Source organism: Eschrichtius robustus, chromosome 3 (genome assembly GCF_028021215.1).
Source record: "Eschrichtius robustus isolate mEscRob2 chromosome 3, mEscRob2.pri, whole genome shotgun sequence".
Taxonomy (NCBI): Eukaryota; Metazoa; Chordata; class Mammalia; order Artiodactyla; family Eschrichtiidae; genus Eschrichtius; species Eschrichtius robustus.
This window is the reverse complement of record NC_090826.1, coordinates 28,660,867-28,682,769: the sequence shown is the minus strand read 5'-3', so window position 1 is coordinate 28,682,769 and position 21,903 is coordinate 28,660,867. Positions and strand designations below refer to the sequence as shown.

The 21,903-nt window shown below is 36.0% G+C and overlaps 1 protein-coding gene across 4 annotated transcripts in view; it reads right to left on the bottom strand.

Moving 5' to 3' along the window:
* Positions 1 to 1,509: 1,509 nt before the first annotated feature.
* The window catches only part of ZMYM4 (zinc finger MYM-type containing 4), a 175,596-nt gene continuing 155,202 nt past the window's right edge, over positions 1,510 to 21,903 (bottom strand). For all 4 annotated transcript variants that reach the window (XM_068539487.1, XM_068539484.1, XM_068539485.1 and 1 more), the window contains 7 exons: positions 20,749 to 20,917; positions 20,474 to 20,569; positions 18,105 to 18,256; positions 15,419 to 15,530; positions 13,689 to 13,937; positions 4,383 to 4,512; positions 1,510 to 3,512 (listed from right to left, as the gene is read on the bottom strand). In XM_068539487.1, coding sequence (XP_068395588.1) covers positions 3,305 to 3,512; positions 4,383 to 4,512; positions 13,689 to 13,937; positions 15,419 to 15,530; positions 18,105 to 18,256; positions 20,474 to 20,569; positions 20,749 to 20,917 — 1,116 coding nt within the window. In that variant the 3' untranslated portion in view covers positions 1,510 to 3,304. The remainder of the gene's footprint in view (positions 3,513 to 4,382; positions 4,513 to 13,688; positions 13,938 to 15,418; positions 15,531 to 18,104; positions 18,257 to 20,473; positions 20,570 to 20,748; positions 20,918 to 21,903) is intronic.

Genomic DNA, 21,903 nt, shown 5'->3' with positions numbered 1-21,903 from the left:
ACGTTTTGCACAATCTGAAGCACTCAACTTAGTGAAAATTCAGGCTGTAGTGGGGGAATTAGCACTTATTTAAAATTTTACTATATGCCTAGAATTTGCATATGTTATAGTAAAAAATAGTTGACATTTGAAAACCTACCATGTGCCAGGGACAAGTTATAAATAGTTATTATTCTCACTTCATGAGAAAACTGAAGCACAGAGAGGTTAGGTAACTTACCTAAGGCTATACAAACAGTAAGTAGAAAGACTAGGCTCCGAAGCTTCTGATCTCCCCACTCTGTAACAATGCCTCTCAATTATTAGTTTTTCAATGATGATAATAAATTATGATGATGACAGACAAGAGGAGTTGGGGGTATTATTGCTTAATTCTTTCCTAAAATTTCAACTCAGAACCATAGGGAACTTTTCTATTTGCATGGAAAATTAAAATTTGAATTTACTAGAAAAACCGGGATTCATTTACAGAATTTCATTTTTGCAAAAGTCCTACTATACAAAATTAGGAATGCCACAGGGCAGGTAGATAGAAACAATCTATGTGGAATTTGAAGGTATATTTGCACAATACCAATATAGCTCTAGAGTCTAAGGAAAATGCCACTTAGTCTCACATTCCCAAATTAAATGTGTATTTATACTTAAGAATGGATATATTCTTTATTCTAATTTCATGATTTCAAAATGATTCAAGTTGAACGAGGCAAGCTTTGTGAATCTCAAAAAAAAAAGTCTGCCTGAAATGAAATATATACATGATACTTCTAGCTTTCAGGGCTTTGAATATAGTTAATAGATTAAAAATCAGAACAAGTCTTTGATGGGAAAAAAAATTTGAAAAGATTTTGCAGTGAAACAGTATGTTTTCTGGACTGAGTAAAAATCAAACAACTTATTTTCTGAAAAATGCTCTCTTTCTTTGTAATATGCCATCTGTTGGGTCATACCAATAGGGTCAAACAGGAAAAAATATTTTAAATTCTTTCAAGACATAACAAAAAGTAATAATTCACCCATCAAATACAAATATACTGTTTTATTCTAAGGGAATATTTCTGTGGTTTCTGCAAGGTGAAAACCCAAGTGTTTAAAAAAACAAAAAAAGAACAGAATGGATAATTTAATGTTTTCTCTTGTTTGGTATTTTTTCTCCCCTGGGGGGGAAAAATGTAATTTAACATAATTTTAATAAAATTTTAAAAAGCAAATAACCAGACACACATATCAATGGCTATGCTTATGAGGAATGACCAATAATTAATATTTTCTTTTACGAATTAATTCAGGATCTGGACAACTCTGTGGACTAACATGCAGTTGACATCCTGGTACAGCCATTTACCTGGATATTGGCTGTTCTCAATTAAAAGATACAGAATTTTTTTTTCTCTCTGGTGTTTTATAATAGTTTATCTACTATGCCATATATTTGTCTTTCTACAGAAGGGGAAATATTAGTGTTTATATAAACCATAAAATTTGTATAGTGGGGACTATTACACCTGATGTTTCTGGATAGTTTATTGGCAGACTTATCAGACAATCCAACTGTTTTTCCTCCATATCAAACAAGGTCTGGAAGTAAGTTTTCCAGTCAGAAATGACAAACACAGATGGAATTAATCATACAGAACTGGGGCAGATTTACTTCTTTCACATAGTTCTTGGTAACAAAAACAAAATTTGTTACAGGCAGAGGGACAGAACCGTAAGTACACAATGTCAAAAGGCCTACTTTTAACTTTTTATTGTAGTTAAGAGTTTATTTATTCAAAAAAACCCAAAAAAACAAAAACAACCTGTCACCCCCATCTGAAAAATGGGACATATTGTAAAATCTTTCAAGGTTAAAGTTTCTAAGAGGCTTTTTAGACTTCTCTCATTTCTATTAAAGGGTCAAATTAACCTCAGCTAACGAAATTCTGTGATTGGCCAATATAACGCTTTGATTCAAAATTTTGTGGGGAAGAAACAGAATGGAGATGAAGAAGAAGGATCCATATGCCAAACACACCCAGGACTTGCAATCCTCATAGAACTACTAAAACAGCTAGTCTGGAATAATGCTATAAGAAGACCTGCTTGTGGATATGAAAGACAGTCCGTGTCTTTGTATCCTAACCCCAAAATCCTATTTTCAAGTTTCTTAGGGCAACAAGCTCATCTTCCAAATGCTTTATATAGGAATATACTAGGACCTCTTCTACCGTAATCCTGATAGCTAAGTAACACTGTGTCTTTGTGGAATCACCCACAGGCTTGCCAGAGTAAGGAGAGAGACTCTTCTTTTTGAAATGACAAGGGCCTCCAGAAACTGGTGCAAAAGACAAAATAATAGGAATTATCTGGGAAACAGGAAGATAAAACAATGGGAGAAAAGCTGCCATTTGGGGATAAAATGAAAACAAAAGGAGAACCCCCATTTCTGTGTACCACAGCTCATGCTGTGAGACAGCAGCAATAAAGGCTGACACCCAGAGAAGTGGGCATTTTAGTGGGTTTTCTACAAACATTTCAAGACACTTGGGGTCTAATGGGCTCCACAGATTTTCTGTGTGCATAATCATTTTGCAGAGTTTCAGCCCCTTGAACTTAATTTACCCACATCCAGACCCACAGCTGAGAAGGCTAGACCCAGAAAGTGAAAGGGACACATTACTCCATGAACATCAGTGAAGGCCTTTTTCCCTGATTTGAGGGACCCCATGGCAAAAGCACCAGAGGCTTCTATCCTTCACAGAATTGGCTTGGCAGTGAAAATCAAAATCAAGACCACTTCACTCTCTACCTTTTAAAAAAAGTTGAGTATTTTTATTGGGTCTTCAAGTCTGGGTCCCACAGTCCTCATCTGATGCCACTCTTAGCTCTGTACTGATATCTCCCCTGACTTTTACATAGGGCTTGCCCAAGTAGCCTACTGCAGCCAAGGTTTCACTCCAAAGCTACCTCTCTAAGGTCTAAGGTTACTATGGTAGAGTTTTATACAACAATTTTCCTTAAAAATATTCCACAATTTGTTATTCCCAAACAAAATAAGATTATGCACCACTCAGAGAAATTGGTTAGTCATTCTGAAGATGTCTAAGAACTATATCACTGCCAAAGAACAACATTTCTCAGTTCATATTCTTTCCTTCAATTTTCATTTGTACATCCACACTGTGGTTCACGAGTCGTCTGTTTTCCATTATCTTATAATCAAGTCAAGAGGACTTGGACTTATAGATCGTTTTCCAAAGCTGGATGCATTCACAGTTTGGTGCATACCAACGTGTATGAAAATAGGAACCCCACTTCCACTTTAATCTGATAATTCAACATCAGAGTCTTCTGATTTGGCTTTGGCAAGTTCTTCATGTACCTCCCTCACCATGAGAATACGTGTTAACATGGTGTCCAGGGTCCCAGGGTCTATTGGAAACGTGGAGTACCACATGGGGCTATTTGGAACACAGGAGCGCTCAGGTTGAAGGTAAAACACATCATTCCTCTGCTTCACACTTTCAGAACTATCCACAGGAAAAAAAAAGAAAAAGAAAGAAAACTGGGATCAGAGAGTACAGGAAATATGTAACTACTCTTTAAATATAATGGCTCTCAACTTTTCCATACTGTGACTAATAAACAATGTACCCACAGAGATAAATAAGTTTATAGGCATTTATGCTCCAGGAGCAACCTGTAACTCTGTATTTTTTCTCCCACACTCAAGAATCACACTGGATTGAAACTGAGTATAATGTTAATAGATGACAAAATGTAAATCTTTCAAACTTTAGTACTTAAAACATTACCAGGAGTAACAAAAAATTCAACTCACATGTGACACTATGGCTGAGAACCACATATCCTCAGTGCCCAATATCCTGGAATGAATCCCAAGAGCACTCAATACACATTATCAAAGAACAAACCCAGTGATTATATTTCTTTGAGAAAAAAATGCTTTAGTGTGGATCTTACAACTCTTTAAAGTCATAAAGTTTCTGTAAGAAAAACACCACTCAAAAAATATCAATTCTTTAAAAATAAATTGTTTTCCTATTTATATAGAGTTAGTACTACAACTTTTCCCCTTCTTTTCTATATAAATAATAAATTCACAGCAGTTTAGATATCACATAAAGTTGAGCAACAGTTGTAAAGATCAAACAATGGCAGTGATTCTTGCTTTTCAAGAGATTTTTGGGAAAAAAAATTACCAAGGTAAAGCAATTTGTTTCTTGGTTCAAAATCCAGGCAGATATGAGAATAGGGAAAAAATAAAATTATAAGTAAATCCTTGTTTAGAGTTACAGACCAGCTACATTTCTGAAATCTATAGTATTTTAACTATTTTTTGCAGCGTGTTATATCTAGTTCAGAGGAAAATCACTTACCATTTGGACAGGTAAAACTCATAAAGTCGGACTGGGCATCTTAGAGGGTTGTCAGTATTTTCTGCCATCTCCACACCTACTGGAACCTCATCATCTTCGCTTCGTTTCCTCTTGCCAACAGTTAGTTTATCTTGAGACAGGAAATTATTATCAAAGTATTAGAAAAGTCTTTCTTCAAGTCTTAAGACACCCAATGAGCTTTGCTTCTAGTCACTCCCTCTCCCTTCCTTTCACTTACTCACTCGTTCAACATTTATTGAGGACCTATGGAGGCACCAGATTAGTGCTGGGTTAATCAAACAAAGTCCCTGTCCTGTAAAATTTATGTTTCCCTTCTCACCAAACTGGAGGCAGCATGACAAAAAGCATTGATGCTTGAGAGTACGTCTCAATTCTGAGTCTGACTTTAAGAGATTTTATTAGGCATAGGGTTGTTAAGCCACAGCAAAATAAAGAGAAAAAAGGGTTCCATATGTTCTTCTATAGTAGAGATCAAGACAGAAGTTGATCTCTTTCTCTGAAAATATTTCTCCTGTGGGGCACCCGTGTCCACTGGGCATTTGTTTAAGTTTCTTTCATTTGCATAGTATTATGAGAAATGAAATCTTTGTTGGGATAAGAAATTCTCAGTAAGTTGACCATTTGATAAGGAAAGAGCAAACCCTTTTTCACCAACAGAATTTTGCAGAGGCCAAGGGTTATCAGAAAGAGGCCAGGGTGAGACTTCCCTGGCAGTCCAGTGGTTAAGACTCTGCGCGTTCCAATGCAGGTGGTGTGGGTTTGATCCCTGGTCGAGGAGCTAAGATCCCACATGCCTTGCGGCCAAAAACCCAACCGAAACATAAAACAGAAGCAATATTGTAACAAATTCAATAAAGACTTTAAAAATGGTCCACATCAAAAAAAAAAAAGTCCACATCAAAAAAAAAAAAAAAAATCTTAAAAAAAAAAAAAAAAAAGAAAGAAGCCAGGCTGAAGACATGGAAGGTAGGCTGTTTCTTTCCCACTTTCTCCATTCAATTTTCAAGAGAGTAGTAGGTGGATCTGAAAACCTGAGGAAAAAGGTTTTCTTCTTTTTTTTCTGATAGATACTTTTAATAACTGATCCAGAACTTTCCCCAGCTTCCTGTATTAGTTATGACTTAAACAAAAGTCATCCAGTTTTCCATTTAGAGACTACCTAAATAATTTGCTAGCTGCTCATTCAGAAAAAGAAGCTAAATTTATTACCAATCTGCTAAAGCACCTAATCAGAAAACAGGGAAATGTTGCCTCCTTGCCTCTGCCTCCCTGAATTAATATCAATTAAGAGCATAAAGTGGGCTATATATAAACACGGTAAAGGAAAGAGGACATGGACACATGGTGAAAAAGCAAGATAATCTTAGTATTTTCTAAAGTAAAGGAGCAACTGAGAAAAAAGTTAACACAACGATGAACATCACATCACAATTATTCTTTACAGATTTTAGTTTCAGTAATTTAAAATTCTCACATTGAAAACATATACTTCACTCTTTTCCCAAGGAAGTAACGGCTTGATTTGGGGAATTTTAGAACTTACAATTTTCTTCAAAATTAATAAATGTAATTTCTAGTTCCATAATAACAACATTAATTTTTTAAACATTAAAAACAAACTATTACTTAATAGGCTGTTTTTGGAATGCAAGACCATAAACCTTCTAATAAAACAGTCACTGCTGATATTATTCTACTGTGTATGAAGGCAGTATACTCTAGGTCAGGTTTAAGTTCCTTCATATTTTGACAACGTTAACTAAGACGGAGCACTCTGGTCAAAAAAAAAAAAGTTTCAGAAACAGTAGATTTAAAAGTTAAGCAAGTTCCTGGGGCTTCCCTGGTGGCGCAGTTGTTGAGAATCTGCCTGCCAATGCAGGGGACATGGGTTCAAGCCCTGGTCTGGGAAGATCCCACATACCGTGGAGAGACTAGGCCCGTGAGCCACAACTACTGAGCCTGCGTGTCTGGAGCCTGTGCTCCGCAACAAGAGAGGCCGTGATAGTGAGAGGCCCGCGCACCGCGATGAAGAGTGGCCCCCGCTTGCCGCAACTAGAGAAAGCCCTTGCACAGAAACGAAGACCCAACACAGCCATAAATAAATAAATAAATAAATAAAATTAAAAAAAAAAAAGTTAAGCAAGTTCCTTTTAACTAGGAATTGACCTATCTGTTGCCTCTAAATCAGTGATTCCCAACCTTGGCTGTATATTTAAATTCCCTGTGAAGTTTTAAAATGCAGATTATCTGGGCTATAGACCAATTAAATCAGAATTTCTAATTTAAAAGCCAATAAAACAGGACTTCCCTGGCGGTCCAATGGTTAAGACTCTGTGCTTCCACTGCAGGGGGCACAGGTTCGATCCCTGGTCTGGGAACTAAGATCCTACAAGCCATGCAGTGTAGCAAGAAAAAAAAAAAACAACAGAAGCATACCGAAGCAAGTGATTCCTCTAATTTTGAGTTGAGCCTTTAACTTGGCCCTGACAATAAAGAAAAGCATTTAAATGTTAAAGCTACACTCTTCCATGTCTAGAATTTGCAATTACTCTTCTGTAATGTGTCTATTTGAATACTAATAAGACTTCAAACAGCAATCTTACAAGAGGGGGACAAGATGGCAGAGTAGGAAGATCCTGGGCTCATCTCCTTCCATGAACACACCAAAATTACAATTACACATAGAGGAACTATCCCCGAGACAGACCTGAAGACTGGCAGAAAAGATTTTCCACAACTAAGGATGAAAAGAAAATCCTCATTAAGATGGATAGGAGGGGTGGAGATGGTATCTGGCCAGGACCCATATCTCTGGCGCAGGGATCCACAAGCAGGGAGGAGATCACAACTGTAGAGGTCCTCCTGAGGAGCAAAGGGTCCAACCCGACACTGAGCTCCCCAGCCTCGGGGGGACTATCACCAGAAAGACAAACCCCCATAACAACTGGCTTTGAAAACCAGTGGGACTTATGTCCAGAGGGCTGTAAGAAACTGAAACTCCACCCTAAAGGGCACATGCAAAAACTCTCTTGCTCCAAGTCCCATTGCAGAGGCAGTGGTTTGAAAAATACCTGGGTCATACATAAAGGAGATTCATTGACTGATTTTAGGTTGTGTGCAGGAGAGTCAGGGATCTTTTGTAATTTTCTCTGGTTATGTAGCCACTGGGCAACACCAGGATTTTTTGTTCACCTTCTACACCAAGCTGGTACAGTGCTGGTGGGCACCATTTATGACTCTCCACATCTCACCCCAGGTTCACCTGTAGATCCACCCCAGTTGGCACTCCTCCAAAGCAACTCCCTACGCTATCATACTCAGCAGGTGGCTTCAGCAAGCACTAGAGCCCAAAGCATCCCACCATCCTGCCACTCCCAGCAGACTCCCTCAGCTGGTACTGGAGCCCCTCCAAAAGCAGCTCCCACCCTAGGAGATGGCCCCGCACACCAGAGTACCTGCAAGAGTCACAGCTGGGCATTACAGCCAGCTGTGTCAGGGGTCAGCGCCGCACACTAGCACACCCGCAGCCATCATGGCCCAGCCACAACAGGAGGGTGCATGCAGCCTTGTGCTACTGGGCCTCATAGGATACCTTTTACATAAAGCCATGCTTTTAAGAATGGGAGATGTAGCTGATCTATCTAGTACATAGAAACAAACACAGAGAGCTAGGAAACCTGAGGAGACAAAGGAATTGTTCCAAAGGAAAGAACAAGACAAAAACCTTAAAAAAAACAAAAAAACAAAAAAAGAACTAAACAAAACAAAGATAGACAATCTACCAGATAAAGAGTTCAAAATAATGGTCATAAAGATACTAACCGAATTCAGGAGAAGAATTGAGGACCACTGTGAGACCCTCAACGAAGAGATAAAGAAAATAAAAAAGAACCAATCAGAGATAAAGAATACAATGATTGAAATGAAAAATCCACTAGAGGGAATCAATAGCAGATTAGATGAAGCAGAAGAATGGATCAGTAACCTGGAAGAAAGAGTGGTAGAAATCACCCCACTGGAACAGCAAAAGGAAAAAAAACCTGAGGATAGCTTACCTCTGGGGACAACATCAAGCATACTAACATTTACATTATAAGGACTCCAGAAGGAAGAGAGAAAAAGAAACAGAAAACTTATTTGAAGAAAAAATGGATGAAAACTTGACTAACCTGGAGAAGTCATCCAATTTCAGGAAACAGAGAGTCCCAAACAAGATGAACCCAAAGAAACCCACACCAAGACACATTATAATTAAAATGTCAAAAGTTAAAGATAGAGAGAGAATATTTAAAGCAGCAAGAGAAAAACAACTAGTTACATATAGGGGAGCCCGCATAAGACCATCAGCTTGGCTTTTCAGCAGAAACTTTACAGGCCAGAAGGGAATGGCATGAGATGTTCAAAATGCTGAAAGGAAAAAACTTACAACCAAGAATACTCTATCTGTCAAGATTATCATTCAGAATTAAAGGAGAAATAAAGTTTCCCAGAGAAGCAGAAACTAAAAGAGTTTATCATTACTAAACTGACCTTACAATAAACGTTCAAGGGACTTCTTTAAACATAAGAAAAGGCCATAACTAGAAATACGAAAATTATGGAAGAAAAAAAATCTCAATGTAAAGGCAAACATATAGTAAAGGTAGTGAATCAACCACCTATATACCTAGTATGAAGATTAAAAACGTAGTGAATATACAAAATTTTTAAAAAGTAAAGTATGTCAAAAACATAAAAGGTGAGGGGGGGAGTAAAAATGTAGTACTTTTAGAATGCACTCAAACTTAAGCAACCATCAACTTAAAATAGACTGCTATAGACATAAGTTGTTATATAACAGCCTTATGATAACCACAAACCAAAACCCAATAACAGACATACACACAAAAAAGAAAAAAGAATACAAACATAACACTAAAAAGCCATCAAATCGCAAGGGAAGAGAGCAAGAGAAAAAGAAACAGACAAGAACAATACAACCAACCAGAAAACAATGAACAAAATGGTAATAAGTACATACCTATCAGTAATTACTTTACATGTAAATAGACTAAACGCTGCAATCTAAAGACACAGGGTGGCTGACTGGATACCAAAATAAGATCCATATATATGCTGCCTACCAGAGACTCACTTCAGATCTAAAGAAAACACACAGACTGAAAGCAAGGGGATAGAAAAAGATATTCCATGCAAATGGAAATGAAAAGACAGCTGGGGTGGCAATACTCATATCGGATGAAACAGACTTTAAAACAAAGAGACAAAGAAGGACACTGCATAATGATAAAGGGATCAATCCAACAATAAGAAGAAACACTTGTATATATGTATGCATCCTACACAGGAGCACCTAAATATATAAAGCAAATATTAAGAGACAAAAAAGGAGAAAGTGACAGTAACACACTAACAGTAGGGGACTTTAACACTCCACTTACATCAATGAACAGAGCATCCAAACACAAAATAAATACGGAAACATAGGCCTTAAATGACACATCTGACCAGATGGACTTAATAAATAGTACATTCCACCCCAAAATAGCATAACATTCTTTTCAAGTACATATGGAACATTCTCCAGGATAGATCACGTTAGGCTACAAAACAAATCTCAATAAGTTTTAAGAAAACTGAAATCACATTAAGCACCTTTCCTAACCACAACGGTACCAGACTAGAAATCAACTAAAAGAAAAACACTGGCAAAAACAAATATGTGGAGTCTAAATAACACACTACTAAACAACCAATGGAACACTGAAGAAATCAAAGAGGAAATCAAAAAATACTTTGAGACAAAATCTATGGGATGCAGCAAAAACAGTTCTAAGAGAGAAATTTATAGCAATATAGGTCTACTTTAGGAAACAAGAAAAATCTCAAATAATCTAACCTTACACCTAAAGGAACTAGAAAAAGAACAACCAAAACCCGAAATTAGCAGAAGTAAGGAAATGATAAAGATCAAAATGAAAATAAATGAAACAGAGACTAAAAAAAAAAAAAAAACAAGAGAAAAGAGCCTGTCCTTTGAAAAGATGAACATAATTGACAAACCTTTAGCCAGATTCATCAAGAAAATAAAAAGAGAGGGCCCAAATAAATAAAATGAAAAATGAAACAGAAGTTACAATTGACACCACAGAAATACAACAGATCATAAGAGATTACGATGAACAACTATACGCCAACAGATTGGACAACCTAGAGGAAATGGATAAATTCCTAGAAACATACTATCTTTCAAGACTAAATCAGGCAAGAAATAGAAAACATGAACAGACCAATTACCAATAATGAAACTGAATCAGTAATCATAAGACTCCCAACAAACAAAAGTCTGGAACCAGATGGCTTTACAGATGAATTCTATCAAACATTTAAAGAAGAGTTAATACCTATCTGTCTCAAGCTATTCCAAAACATAGAAGAGAAAGGAACTGTTCCAAACTCATTCTACAAGGCCAGCATGATACCAAAACCAGACAAAGACACCAAAGAAATAAAATTACAGGCCAATATCGCTGATAAACACAAATGCAAAAATCCTCAACAAGATATCAGCAAACTGAATTCAACAATACATTAAAAGGATCGTATACCATGAGCAAGTGGGATTTATCCCAGGGATGCAAAGGATGGATCAATATTCACAAATCAACATGATACACCACATTAACAAAATGAAGGATACAAAGCACAAGATCATCTCAATAGATGCAGAAAAAGCTTTTGAAAAAATTCAACATCCATTTCTGATAAAAACTCTCAACAAAGTGGCTACAGAGGGAATATACCGCAACATAATAAATGCCATGTATGACAAACTCACAGCTAACATCATACTCAATGGTGAAAAGCTGAAACTATTTCCTCTAAGATTAGGAATAAGACAAGGATGCCCACTCTTGCCACTTTCATTCAACATAGTATTAGAAGTCCTAGACATGGCAATCAGATAAGAAGAGGAAATTTTAAAAATCCAAACTGGAAAGGAAGAAGTAAAACCACCACCATCTGCAGATGACATGATACTGTATACAGAATATTCTAAAGACATTACCAAAAAACTATCAGAATAAATAAATTCAGTAAATACATTTTACAGGATACAAAATATCAGAAATCTTTTGCATTTCTATACACTCATGACGATCTATCAGAAAGAGAAATTAAGAAAACAATCCCATTTACAATTGCATCAAAAATAATAAAATACCTAGGAATAAATTTAACCAAAGAGGTGAAAGACCTGTACTCTAAAAACTGTAAGACACTGATGAGAGAAATCAAAGACAACACAAATAAATGAAAAGATACACCATGCTCATGGATTGAAAGAATTAATAGTGTTAAAATGTCCATCCCAAAATAACTTACAGATTCAATGCAATGCTATCAAAATACCAGTGGCATTTTTCACAAAAATAGAGCAGATACTCCTAAAATTTATATAGAACCACAAAAGACCCCAAATAGCGAAAGCTATCTTGAGTAAGAAGAACAAAGCTGGAGGTTCACACACTCTGACTTCAAACTACAGTTGACCCTTAAACAACACAAGTTTGAACAACGTGGATCCACTTATACATGGATTTTTTTCAATAATTAGATACTACAGTACTATACAATCATGGCTGTTTGAATCTGCAGATGTGAAACTGTGGATAAGGAGGGCTGACTAAAATTATATGCGGATTTTGGACTGTGAGTAGGGTTGGTGGTCCAACCTACGTATTGTTTAAGGATCAACTGCATATCACAAAGCCATAGTAATCAAAACAGTATGACAGTGGCACAAAAACAAACACAGAGATCAATGGAACAGAATAGCTAGCCCAGACATAAACCCATGCTTATATGGCCAATTAACGTATGACAAAGGAAGCAAGAATATACAATGGGGAAAGGACAGACTCTTCAGTAAATGGAGTTGAGAAAACTGGACAGCTACATGGAAAAGAATGAAACTGGACCACTTTTTTCACATCATATACAAAATTAAACTCAAAATGGATTACAGACTTAAACATTAAGAACTGAAACCATAAAAGTCCTAGAAGAAAACACAGGCAGGAAACTTTGACATCAGTTTTAGTAATATTTTTTTGGATCTGTCTCCTCAGGTAAAGACAACCAAAGCAAAAATAAACAAATGGGACCACATCAAACTAAAAAGATTTTGCATAGCAAAGGAAACCCTTAACAAAATGAAAAGGCAACCTACTGAATGGGAGAGGACAGTTGCAAATTATTTATCTGGAAAGGGGTTAATATCCAAAATGTATAAAGAACTCAGAGAACTCAATATCCAAAAAACAAACAAACAAAAAATGCAATTAAAAAATGGGCAGAGGATCTGAATAGCCATTCCCAAAAGGGACATACAGATTGCCAACAGACACACGGAAAGATGCACCACATCACTAATCATCAGGGAAATGCAAGTCAAAACCACAATGAAATATCACCTCACACCTGTCAGAATGACTACAATGAAAGGGACAAGAGATAGCAAGTGTTGGCGAGGATGTGTAAAAAGCGGAACACTCATGCACTGTTGGTGGGAATGTAAACTGGTGCAGCCATTGTGAAAAACAGCATGGAGTTTCCTCAAAAATTAAACATAGAACTACCATATGATCCAGCAATTCTACTTCTGGGTATTTTTTACCCAAAGAAAACAAAAACACTAATTCAAAAAGATATGTATGCACCCCATGTCCATTGCAGCATTATTGATAATAGCCAAAACATGCAAGTGTCCATCAACAGAATGGATTCACTCAGCTATAAAAAAGAATGAAATCTTGCCATTTGTGACAACATAGAGGGTGTTATGCTAAGTGAAATAAGTCAGTGAGAAAAAGAAAAATACCGTATGATTTCACCTATATGTAGAATATAAAAAATAAAACAAATGAACAAACAAAACAGAAACAGACTCACAGCTACAGAGAACAAATTGGTGGTTGCCAGAGGGAAGAGGGGTGGGGGATGGGCAAAATAAGTGAAGGGGATTAAGAGGAACAGACTTCCAGTTATAAGATAAGGCACAAGGAGGTAACATACAGCATAAGGAATATGGCCAATAATATTGTAATAACTTTGTACGGAGACAGATAGTTACTAGACTTATCAGGGTGATCATTTCATAATGTATTTAAAGGTCAAGTCTCTATGTTGCACTCCTGAAACTAACATAATATTGTACATCAACTATACTTAATTGAAAAAAAAAGAATGAAAGAAAGAAATCTTAATAACTCCACCACACACCTGGTTCTGTCTCCTGCTTTTGTGAAGGTGGGAAGAACCTCAGATATGTCATCTTGGTACTGTACTTCAGAGTCCTGGTCCGTCTCATCACATGGGCAAAGGAAAGCTTCAAGTGCTCAGTAACATTCTTTAGTTGAAAGTATTTGGTATTGAAGAAAAGGAGGGTGTTCAAGAGGACGATTGGTGAGTAAGCACCCAGCTGTTTGCACTCCCACAAATGCTCTTCTTCAATGCGAGAGAACATGTAACCTGAACAGAAGAAAGGGGAAAAAGAAACAGTACTAAGCTCCTGCTAAATGGGACTAAGTAATTTCTCTAATCCTCAGACAGGAAGATACTAAGGAAAAGACTGTTCCTCTCTTTCTCCCTCTTCCTCATACAGAAAAATAGAAAAAGCACTGCAAAGAAAAGGGCAGATGATTCCACTGAAGCAGACATCGTGAGCACTCCCCTGAAACAGTTTTAATCTATTGTTATTTTAGACCAGGGGTTGGTAAACTTCTTCTGTGAAGAGCCAGATGGTAAACATATTAAGCACTGTGGGCCATAAGGGCTTTGAAAACAACTTTGTTGTTGTAAAAGATAAGGAAGTGTAGACAATACATAAACAAATAGGTGTGGCTATTTGTAAAATTTATTTATAGAAACAAATTTGAATTTCATTCAATTTTCACATGCCACAAAATATTTTTCTTTAATTTTTTTCCCAACTATTTAGAAAGGTAAAAAATATTTTTAGCTCATGTACTATACGGAAGCAGGCAGCAGGCCTGATCTGGCCCATGAGCTGCAGTTTGCAGACTCCTGTTTGAGATCATTCTGTTTACTGTTAACTGGTTCAGTTTTATTTGGCTAATATGTTTAGAGGGCAGATAGCTCCCTCTCTCCCTCCTATCTCTTCTTATTTTAAATTTATATTAAGAGCGATTACTTCACGATAACTTAGCTGGAATTTTCTTGAAAAGCAGAGGTCAGAAAAATTAAAATAAGTATACTTTTAAATGCACGTTCCTCATGATACCCCTTAAACACAGGTCTTTCCTAACGTTTTCTCCCCAATCCTCTTTGTTGCTGCTTCTGCATTCTATTCCTGGAAGACTATCCATGAACACAGATTTATTACTTCCAAATCTATGTCTCTAGCCCGCTCTTTGAATGCTAAATGCATCATGCCACCGCATTGCTCATAATGCTTCAAAGGTGCCCTGTAGCCCAACAGAAAGGGCACACATTTCTGGGCATCACATTCAACCTCTCCATTCATAGCCAAGGAGCATGAGACCAGGAGTGAATTAGGGACTTGTCCAAAGACATATGGTCATAGACAATTCAAGGATGAAGACTTAACTCTCTTTAACAACCAGTTCAGGGTACTTTTTATAAACCACTGAAAAAGGTCCACTGCTAACAGAGTCTCAAAGTAGCATATGTGCCAGCTACTGATACCATGTACAACTTTACCAAAACTACCAGATCAAAAATTGTTTCTAAAAAGTAAATGTAACCTTCAGTTGTTTTTTATATTCAATAGTTAGTATCTATTCATGTACTGTATGGAAGGTATAGTTTTACTAAAATAATTGATAATAAACCAAAGACTTTCTCCTCAAAAGTCCACATATGTTATAAATCAAGACAAATATAAAATGAACAATTTATAAAAAGAGAATCACAAAACAAGCAATTTAAGAAGGCATATCATGAAAAGAATCAAAATATAATCATCCTACCATTAGGAAGTATTGTAGGTTCCCATATTTTCAAGAGTTTGGTAAGTTCAATCATAAATCTGGAATAGGGCTCAGTAAAAATGTTATCTATTCTACCATTTTCAAACAGGTACTACAAGAGAAAAAAATGGAAACATATATGTTGATACAAAAAAAACCACAAGTTTTTAAAAAGAATATTTTTAGGAATATAGTTTACCCTTAGTTTTTGTCCTTACAATACTGTGAACCATTTTAAGGATACAGTTAAAACACCAGAATTTAAGCTAAAGATCCTTTTCACATGAACTAACATTATCTTGAGCACTGAGCTTGTAAGGCAAAGTATTCTATTTCCTTTTAAAAACATGAATGGTATAAAATAATTATAATAATTTAAGTACCTTTTAGTTAGTTAATAAAACTGATATACTAAAAGTTGGTCCTAATTCAAATTTCTCAAATCATTTTTCTAATTCTCAGGTGTGCTCTTAGCAGCTTTTGTTTGTTTTTTAGCCTAGTTATAAGATGACTTCCTGAAAATAATATAGTTAGCTAGTGTCAGATAACCTGAGGCTATCCAAAATTTAAAACTATTTATTTGGAGGCTTCTAACCACAGCTCTCAATTCTCTGCCTCACAAGCCAGCCTTCAAAAAGTTCAAGTCTAATTATAGGACTTAAAAGTATGCTAATTATAACCATCAAGAATCATATCACAGGGGCTTCCCTGGTGGCACAGTGGTTAAGAATCCGCCTGCCAATGCAGGGGACATGGGTTCGAGCCCTGGTCTGGGAAGATTCCACATGCCGCGGAGCAACTAAGCCCATGTGCCGCAACTACTGAGCCTGTGAGTCACAACTACTGTGTCCATGTGCCGCAACTACTGAAGCCCACGTGCCTAAAGCCTGTGCTCCGCAACGAGAAGCCACCACAATGAGAAGCCCGCGCACTGCAATGAAGACTAGCCCCCACTTGCCACAACTAGAGAAAGCCCGCACGCAGCAACAAAAAAAAAGACCCAACGCGGCCCAAAAAAAAAAGAATCATATCACAGAATGGGAAACACACAACAGCTTGAATAAATTACTGTTAAATATTTTCACGGTGCCGGTCAGGTCAGATTCAACCACTTCAGAGAAATACAATGAGCAGAACAAGAGAATAACACAAAGTAGCATAATTATATGCTAAAAATCTTTCAGTGTTCTTAAGATCTGGTATTTTAAACTTATTTATCTATGGCTATCTTGGTTTCCCGCTTTTTGATCTATGTATGACTTGCAGTAAATTTTTAATTCCACTTAAATTTATTCCGGCTACTAAAAATTACACACCATTTCAACGTGCATTTTTATAGGCCTCTTCAAAGGCAATTTACGATCATATTGCCAGATTACAGTTTTGTTGTTGAAAAGTATTCTTCATTTTCTTCTTTATTTTAATAAAGTTATTTTCACAACTTAAAAATATTATATCCTCATTATGGAAAGAGTTTAAAATACAGAAAAGGTGGAAGAAAGATATACTCAAACTCACTACACAAAGGCAACTACTGTTAACAGTCAGGAGTTATTTCAATCTTTAAAAAAATTTCCTTTATGAATACACAGAGTTGAGTTTTGTACATTTACTCAAATATGAGTACCTATAAAATACATGGGTTTAAAAAAAAATCACTTCTCCCTTAGATCAGAAACAAAAATGCCACTTCTATTGAACACTGTACAGGAAATCCTAGCCAGAGTAATCAGGTGAGAAAGAGAAATAAAAAGTATTGAAATAGGAAAGGAAGAAGTAAAACCATCTCTATTTGCAGTGACATGAACCTATATATAGAACATTCTAAAGAGTCTACAAAAAAACTAGTTATTAGAGCTAGTAAATGAACTTAGTAAAGCTGCAGAGTATAAGCAAAAGAAAATCAGTTGTAACAAACAATCCAAAGAGAAAATTCCATTTACAACAGCATCAGATAGAATAAAATACTTAAGAATAAATTTAACCAAAGAGGTATGTGATTTACACGCATAAAACTGCTGAAAAACATCTAGGAAAAACATCTTGTACTCATGGATCTAAAGACAAAATTGTTAAAACAGCAATATTCCCCAAAGCAATCTACAGATTCAATACAATCCTATCAAAATCCCAATGGTTTAGTTTTTATTTTTTGAAGAAATGGAAAAGTTGATCCTAAAATTGATATGAAATTGCAAGGAACCTCGAATAGCCAAAAGAATCCTGAAGAATCACACTTCCCAATTTCAAAACTTACTACAAACCTACAGTAATCAAAATAGTGAGTACTGCCATAAGAATAGCCATAAACCAATGTATTAAAAACTGAGAGTCCAAAATAAACACATGCATATTTAGTCAAATGATTTTTGACAAGGATGTCTCCTGTCACCTATGTCAAATCACCTATTTCACTTCTTTTGTGAACTGCTATTTATGCCTTTTTTGTGCATTTACCAATAAAATGCACCGACCTCAATTTCTCTTACTCTAACAGTCTCAGTTTAACTTATAAAAGGCTTATATGACCAAGACTTTTAAATAAGGGTCAGTAGTTCATTAAGAAGAGAGTATAAGAGCAATACCAAACAAACAATATACACTGTAATTTTTCAGCTTAATTCACAAGTTCTATCAGAATTATTAAAAATGCAATAGATTTCGTAACAATTATTGAATTTCATACCTGCTGAATTCCAAGGCACAAGTATAAGATACTGTCTGGATCATACTTTTCACCATTTGGTCTCCGCACTTCTTGAATAAACTGGCATAAGCCTAAACTCAACTCAGCAAAAGTGCAGGACAGAATATCTTCCTTCAGCTTGATAGAGCGGACTGTGGAAAGGTAGAAAACATCTGAAATACTAACTTATAGAAAAATAATAACATTACTCAATTCACTGAATAAACACTGACTACACTGCCCCAGGTATTGTGGTGTACACTGGTGAATACATGGATCAAAGACAGATCCTGATCTCAAGGCTTTTTTAGGTAAAGAAATAAAGACAATGAAGCACATATGATGTAACAGGGTGCTATGACAGGGGTTTTATCTAAATAAGATTCTATGAAAAAAAAATAAGGGCCATCTAATAGACAGGGAAGGGTCATGTTAGATTCTGAGGGATGTGAAAAGTGGAGAAGAATTAAACAAGCGGATAAAGAATTCCAATTTGAGGATATAAAAAGATTTCCCGAAGTATACTCCACAAAATACTAATCACGTGAGAGCTCAAGAAAACTGGGTTTCTAAGATCTGATAAATTTGGAAAACAGCAGCACGTTATACCTGCCTCTAAAGAATTCACAATGTTTTTTAACATATTAAAGCCTCTGGAGATATCTGCAAAAAGGAATGCTGTTTAACTTTCTTTAAAGTCATATTTATTTGAATAAGGAACACTTCAAATAACATATAACTTCATGCCTTTGAAAATGCCAGAAAATACAGTATGTGCTCAGCCACAAAAGTGAAAAGGTTCAGGGGACTCAGGTGAACAGCAGAAAAGAAAAGAGGACAGATGGGGGCAGATCATGGTAAGCCTCATATATTACATTAAGAGTTTGAAGACAACTAAGAACTGAATTAGTTTTAGGCAGGAGAGTTATCTATTTTGACTTGTAGAGATCTTACTGCAACAGACTGGTCCACACTGTGGGATGAGTTGAAACACTCTTTCTAGTTATTGCTTTTCTGCATTTAGAAAACACTGCATGTTTCCAAAGATACACTTGAGCTCCCCTGAGTTGGTTTTGCAAATTGAAATAGGTGATTCATGAGGGCAAGGACCATGTCTGATCTTTCCACCTGAGTGCCTACAACCATGCCTGATACATGACAGGTATATTCAGTAAGTATTTTTTTGGATGAATGAGTAGCTGAAATGAGTAGGCATCCCCTGTGGCTACTGCATTTAGGTTTGGTGGTCTAATACAATATTACTTCTCCATTTTCACTACCCCTCCTTTTTTCTTTCTTTTAAAAATTTTTATTTTTTTAAATTGAAGTACAGTTGACTTACATATCCACTGTTTCGTTTGTTTATTTTTTGGCCACGTTGTGCGGCATGCAGGATCTTAGTTTTCCAATAGGGGACTGAACCTGTGCCCCCTGCTTTGGGAGAATGAAGTCTTAACTACTGGACCACCAGGGTAGTCCCTACCCTTCCTTCTTTCTTAAAAATGTTGTGGCTCAAACTGGAAGGTGATAGGCCTAGTAAACCCCTGTAACAGGAGTATATTTATATCACTCTGGAGCAGAGAGATTATACTTGATCTGTGGGTACTCAATGAGTCAGTCACAGACCACAGCAGCAACTAACTACTCCAATAAGGAGGGTAGACAGAGGCGAAGCCAAGAGTGCATGCAATCACCCAGGTATTAGAGAGAAGGTATAGTTGGAAAGCGACAAAAAAATCTAGTTACAAGGACATACTCATTCATTCCTGCCCCATCTCATCCCACAAAGATTGTGTAAGTATCTTATATAAAACACAGATAATAAAAAAGCAAAATACAAACTGAAAACAAAGTTTAGAATAGAACAACCAGGGAAAAAAGAAAGCTAATGATTAGGGTTCTAAAATTATACAGTGTTGCTATATTTGAACTGTTTATTGGGTTCCAAAGTTCTTGGCACCAAAAATGAAACCTGCAAACATGGTCAATCATATACAGCTCCTTGATAGGAAAAATTCCTACAGTAACAGCAAGGCTTTTCCAGGTATTCTTGTTAACAACAACAACAAAAAGTGTTACACTGCGTTCCACACTGGTTATTCTACAAATATAGGGCTCAAGAAGACAGATTTGAGTTACTTGCATAGTGTTAGAAAAAGAAACAAAATTCCTTATATTTGCATAAGAAACTCATGATCAGAAGATACAACCTTACCTTTATAACAAGCTCTTTAAAATTGGGAGTGGATATTAATTTCTCTTTTTAAACATAAACTTCAAATTTTAAATAATTTTAAATGTTCGATTTACAAATTTAAAACCAACAATGATATTACAAGCAATTCAGATCACAAGGAGAAAAGTTTTACCTCTACAGCCTGGCTCCGAAGATTCTTGAGAGAGTGCATGGTCTTGAGCACTTCCTAAAGGGTCAGAACATGGGCTAGATGAGGCATGTTCAACTCCTGACAAAGAAAGAAAAATTAATGAGAAGTTTAAATAAAGATGGGGAAAAAAATTAAGCCAAAATCAAAGTTTTATGGGATTTCTGACCTACTATTTATCCCTTTTGAGTAGATTTATGACTTTATCTGTATTCCTCCCACCCCCTAAATCGAGACACAAATTCATGCCGTGTATTTACCACATTTCAGATCCCCCTGCTCTTCCTTGGCATTTTTCCACTGAACCCAGTTCTTCCAGGCATTTACCCCATACATGTATTTCAGCGTCATCCCAGACACTGAGCACCCTTGAAAGGCTCCTTGAATAAGACTCCTGGGCTCCACAGACACTATAGACTTCTTCCGTCCCTGTAAGAATTTCAAAAATTTACAGAACATAAAATTTAGTTTCAGAGCTTTAAGAATTGGGATTCTCAAAGACAGAATGGGCATAAATTTACAGAAAATGCAATTTAGTATTAGATCCCAAAGATTCAGAGTTCTTAGAGCTAGAAAGAGCTTTAGAAGTCATCTAATCCAATCCATATGAGAAAATAAAAAAAGAGAAAATTGAAGTGTAGAAGGTAATATTGGAATAATCACTAACATTTGAGTATTTACTATGTTCCGGATGCTGGACCCACCCAATGAGGTATGAATAACAGTTATTACCACTCAGGTCTATTTAATGGAACATACGAATAGATGGCTCTAAAAGAAGCCTCAATAAATTATCTAACTACAATGGAATTCAGCTAGAAATCAGTAATGAAATGTTAGAAAAATCCTTTAAAATTAGAAATTAAACAACACATGTTAAGAAACCACAAACGCGATTAGAGAATATTTTGAACTTAAGTAAAAATGAAAACAAAACATATCAAACTTTATGTAATAGTGCTAAAGCAGTGCTTATAAGGGCATTTACAGTATTAAAATGCTTCTATGAGAAGTGAAATAAGTCTAAAATCAATAATCTAGCCTCTATGTTAAGAAACTAGAAAAAAGACTTCATTAAAACCCAAAGTAAGGAAATAATAAAAATAAGAGCAAAAGTCAATAAAAAAAAAAGATAAAGGAAAAATCAGTAAAATGAAGAGCTGGTACTTTTAGAAGGTTAAAAAAAACTGATAAATCTCTAGCTAGAATGATCAGGGATAAAAGAAAAAAGACACAAATTATCAACACCTGACCCCACACATATTAAAAGAATAATAAGAGAAAACTGTGAACGTCATTATGACAATAAACTAGACAGCTTAGATAAATTGAACAAATTTCTTGAAAGACACAAACTTAACAAAGCTTGCTCTAGAAGAAATAGATAACCTAAGTAGCTAGAGAAATTCAATTCA